This window comes from Penaeus chinensis, chromosome 4 (genome assembly GCF_019202785.1).
Source record: "Penaeus chinensis breed Huanghai No. 1 chromosome 4, ASM1920278v2, whole genome shotgun sequence".
In the NCBI taxonomy this organism is placed as follows: Eukaryota; Metazoa; Arthropoda; class Malacostraca; order Decapoda; family Penaeidae; genus Penaeus; species Penaeus chinensis.
This window is the reverse complement of record NC_061822.1, coordinates 38402369-38407368: the sequence shown is the minus strand read 5'-3', so window position 1 is coordinate 38407368 and position 5000 is coordinate 38402369. Positions and strand designations below refer to the sequence as shown.

At 31.2% G+C, this 5000-nt stretch overlaps 1 protein-coding gene across 5 annotated transcripts in view; it reads right to left on the bottom strand.

The window, feature by feature from the left end:
- LOC125025033 (protein vav-like) overlaps window positions 1-5000 on the bottom strand; it is a 43100-nt gene that overhangs the window by 31852 nt on the left and 6248 nt on the right. For 4 of the 5 annotated variants that reach the window (XM_047612890.1, XM_047612892.1, XM_047612894.1 and 1 more), the window contains exons 2-4: window positions 4068-4181; window positions 3765-3823; window positions 3186-3254 (exon numbers count right to left, since the gene is read on the bottom strand). In XM_047612890.1, coding sequence (XP_047468846.1) covers window positions 3186-3254; window positions 3765-3823; window positions 4068-4181 — 242 coding nt within the window. Of the gene's footprint in view, window positions 53-3185; window positions 3255-3764; window positions 3824-4067; window positions 4182-5000 lie in introns of all 5 variants that reach the window. The other variant, XM_047612891.1, reaches the window with a different exon arrangement.

The window sequence follows — 5000 nt, the reverse complement described above, 5'->3', positions numbered from 1 at the left end:
GAGGCCATTCCCCGCAGACACAGTTGGAGTGTTTGGAGCTTCTACATTGTGGCTGGTCAGTGAAAGTCGGTGTCAATATTCAGAGATATTAACGAGATGAAGAGATTATTGAATATGAGGGACAAGACAATACCTAAAAATATGACAAACATTTGAAGCAGTAATTCTAGAAGACATAATTTTCTATTCTCAAATAATACCCATATCCTACAAGGTCTGCCACTGTATATGCTGCAAGGAAGTCTATTACAATATTAACATAATATGACACATACACAAAATATCTATCTATCTAAATTATTTGATTAAACAATACTGATTTCACTTTCACATGATATGACACTGAGTAAAAATTCATAAGAAGGTGAATATCATGTTTGGATGCTTTCTTGACTCAGAAAGGATTAACTCAAAGGTTCTAAGACAAAAATACATGCCATGTCCACTGTGATTTTAAATTATTAATTTTGTTTACACATAAATAGCTCCACTAGTACTTAGTTACCAAAAAGTCAAATGCTAGGCCTACCTGCCTCACCTGTTTACCCTTTTCTTTAATTTTCAGAGATTCTTATTCATTTTGATTGCTATTAGTATTGTTAATAACATTACCATAATCATAATATCATTGATATTAATAGCATTTATAAAAATCATGAAAACTCAAGACACTGGGAATTTAGGTGAGTTCATCTAAGCCTTTTAACTGGCTCCTTTGCTGATGGAGCACCACTTGTGGAAACATCATTGCAAACAAAATTCAGACGACAGAAGTACAGTGAACAGTGCATGTACCTCCTTGCAATGGGTCAAATAATTTTTGAATAACAGCCTATTCCATATATTTCTCCATATATTTCCTTTTATTAACAACATCGAGCTAATCCCTCTCTCTTTTCATTCAAACAATGGAAAGGTCAGATACTGTGCACACTAACATTAAAAACAATCACATCCATAAATGTTCAAGTAATTCAGAATTCACTTGGATGCTGATGTATACTTGTGATAATCTTATCATGACTTTTACTGCCATTTTTTAAAAGTCACTAAATAATTATGATATTCAAAATGTTATTATTTTTTTTTTCTATGGCTTTGTAATTTATGTTACAATCTTTTAAATGCATTGTTTCACTAATAAGAAATCACAGACTAATCAAACATAAATCCTTATCTGTCTATTAAGCTTCAAGCTCATTAAATAATGTAATTCTCAATTAAATATTCATGCATAATGTTTATACAAACTTAGATATTTTATTTTCATTAGTAAGTTTAAAGAATAAATGTAAATAAAAAAATCCTGTCAAATAAGTTTTCATGCATACTCTCCACATTTACCTATTAGTGGCAAACATGGCCTCAGGTATCCACACACACATTTTTCTAAATTATAGCAAGAAGTGCTACTTTTCACATTCCAAAAAAGTTGTGAACACCTTTCTTGTATTCTGTTATTTTGTGGGGGGTCATGAGAAGCACTGATGATCAGAAACACCTTTTTCAAAGGTTAAAATGTCCAATCACTTTATCACTTAGCTCTTGTTATCTTTCTTATGAATCATGAAATTTTGATATTCAAATATCTACAGAACAGGTAATCTAAGCAATTTAATGACTTACAAATATCAAGACAGAAAGCTTTTTTTTAACATTCAAGTGAATGTGATAAATTTAAAATGCCTAATTTTTTTGTGTGAAATTTACCCATTTATTTGAAAAATAAAAATAGCCTGATGTGCCATGAAAAATGGCAGGTTGATTCCAATTACAGACAGGCAAATCATTCCAGTAAATATGATAGATATTTTTTGTTCAGAACTCAAGGAAGGAATATATCAAGATATCAACTTAACTTTTCTTGCACCTATTGAGTAGAAATCTGTACCAATGTTCTATCATCATCAAATTAAATTTACCCAGTCTCTACTCTAATCTCATTTCATCCCAACATTTACTCTTCCATCATTATCAATCTCAAGTTTCACCTTTATCCATACTTCAAGTCTATACCAATAACCTACCATTAACCTGCCTCTGCCTCTGATCACCTACCCTGACCATTGGGCCTAGGTCATTCCAATTATAAATTTTCATCATGACCTATCGGTGACCTAGTTTGGTTGGGAAATAATAAAATATAAAGACACAATGGCCTTTTTTGTTACTCTCCTGTGCATACAAGTAAATGCACATCACTTGGCACACGCACCTAATGAAATAATTTTATGAATTTTCAAGGTTAAATTTCGCTGAAATCATGTTTTTTTTTTTCTTTGCTTATAACTTTGCAGATACTTGTATGATTTTCCTAATTTATGTTGCATTTTGTATTGTAGAAAGTACACTATTTTTGGTATCAATCAAATTATTTTGTTTTTTGTATAAATTTTGAATACTGAAACAGGATTTCTTTTCTTAAAAACGCAAATTTGAATTTTGGAACTAATAAAAGGAATAATAAAATCATTATTAAAACTGAATTTCTCAATATATATATTTTTTTGGTGCCAAACATGATTTTTTTTTTTTTTTCACCAAATGAAACCAAACTCAAACATAAAACATCTCTTTAATAATAACAACCAGAATTTTTTTTTTTAAAAGTCCAATACTGAGGGTAACCCAGATAACATGGTGACAGCCCCCTTACGTCTGCTCATAATCTACCCTAAATATCTACTCATGGCTTCAAATCTACTCTTAGCCTACCCCCCTCTACCCCCGAACATTCCCAAACCCTGATAAACTGATCCTGCATCATAGGCAACTCACACATAAATTTTAACACAATTCATTGGTAACTTTTTGTGTAATCTTGGTGATAAAGCAAGTCACCAATAATAAATAATCATGCTTTTAGAAACCTCACCTGAAGAATGCCATCTTTAACAATCTAACCATAACTAACCGTGTGTTTTAGACGCTTACAACCCTAAGTCTCATAATCAACTGAATTTGACATATGACCCAAAGTAAAAGTTAAATTATAGATGAATAAAAAAACAAATGAATCTCAATGTGGTTATCAATGTGATAAGTTGAATAATTCAATATTTTCTTCCAAGTTAAAAAAGGACCCTGAAAAATATTTAACTCATAATAAGTTTAGCAATTTGTAAAAATGATCCTAAAATGCATTTCATTTGTAATAAGATTAAAAACTTTAATATATTACTTACTTCTCTATGTCTTTGACCAGGGTATCATATATGGCCTCATCATATCTTCCATTAACAAGTGGAAATCCTCTGAAAAACAAAAAATGCATTTGTACAACTGATTCAATAAAACCTTTACCAGTGTTATGGTTTATTCCCCTTAATGACTGAATTCTTAAGAGGACCATATACCCAGAAAATGGGTGGTGATTTACCTGATGTTTGGGGGATTCACTAAATACAGGGCCATAGTATTTTACTAATTTGGTATATCACAAACTACTAATTACAATTCTTCAATCCGCATTTTTTAAAATCAAAATAGACCAGATTCATACAACTCTAAAGGTCTGTTTTATATATACATATACATACATACATATATCTATATATATATATATATATATATATATATATATATATATATATATATATATAACAGAAATCAGGAACTACGCAATAAATGATGAAAAGTTCTCAAAAGAATGCAGAGTATACAATTTATTTACTGCTGAGTGCATGTGTTATGTCCATGCAACAGCCCTACCTGTACATGAAACTTTCTTTATTAAAAGAAAAAGATGACTTCAAATCACTTACTCCACTTGCAGCTGCTGAGCCTTTGGGGTTTTGCTAAGTTTGGAGAGAGTTGATAAAACCTGTTGAATAAAAAAAGAATATAAAAATCTTACACACAAAAAAATATGATTTTTTTTTCAAGTTTAATCTACTATAGTGTACCTGAGAGTGGGATGGTGGGAGAGTAAAAGAAAAGAGAGAGAGAGAAAAAAAGAGAGAGTGAGAAAAGAAAGAGAGAGAGGGTACGAGTTGTAACAGCAATGATATACTGCAGGGGTACAAGTGTAAAGAATAAGACTTTTCTACTTCCAAGCAGATTCTTACCTTTCCAAAGTCAGTGAGCTCAAAGAGCATTTGTGGTTCAAAAAGGTCATCTTTGTGGAGGCCAAACTTCTCACATGTACTCAGAAAGATGCTGATGTTTTTCATACACAAAAACTGTGGAAAAAATATATGTGGTTTAATCCCAATTTGAGATAACTTTTCATTAAATACCGGTATAAGGATACTCACTTTTCAAATAAATGGTTTATATCATAAATCCATAGTGAATGTAGCTGTGGAGAATGAACTGCTAGACATGATTACTCTTACAATGCACATTCATTTTCTTTCAAAAAGTTCAGCAAAAAAGGATAGCAAAGAGGTCTTTCTTGAGACCCTGGCTTTCACCAAAATGTAAACAATGTTAAATCATTTGTATCACATATCTCTTTTCTGCTTGCCAGCCAGATGGATGTCCTAAAACAATTCAAACTTTACTATATGGAGAGTTTTGAGTGCAGTTTCGAGGGCAGTTTTGCTCCTCATCCATCATGCTTAATAAAAGATTTTTGGAATGAGTAAAAAATACACTGCCTAGTATCACTGACGAAACAAAGTCCCTTACATGACTCATTTGTCTTGAGAGTTTGATGGGCTTCACTAGATTAATAGATACAACAGGATTTATGCTTTCATGATGTATTCCATCATATTCAACCCTTCCAATGGGAATTTTCTTGCCACATATGAGCTCATTACGTCTTCCCATAAAAGGATGATGGAAAAAATTATAGATAAAAAACTTAGGGAATTGAATACTGATTTAAATCAATTAATCTGAAGATGTATTACCACTTCATATAAACTGGAAACATTATACAGTGAAAATCTGCATATTATCATATTGTATTCATAAAGCCCTTTGGAAAACACAAAACATTTACGTTGACTTTTAAATGAACATTTTTAGCAGCAAAATGATGCTGTCTAATT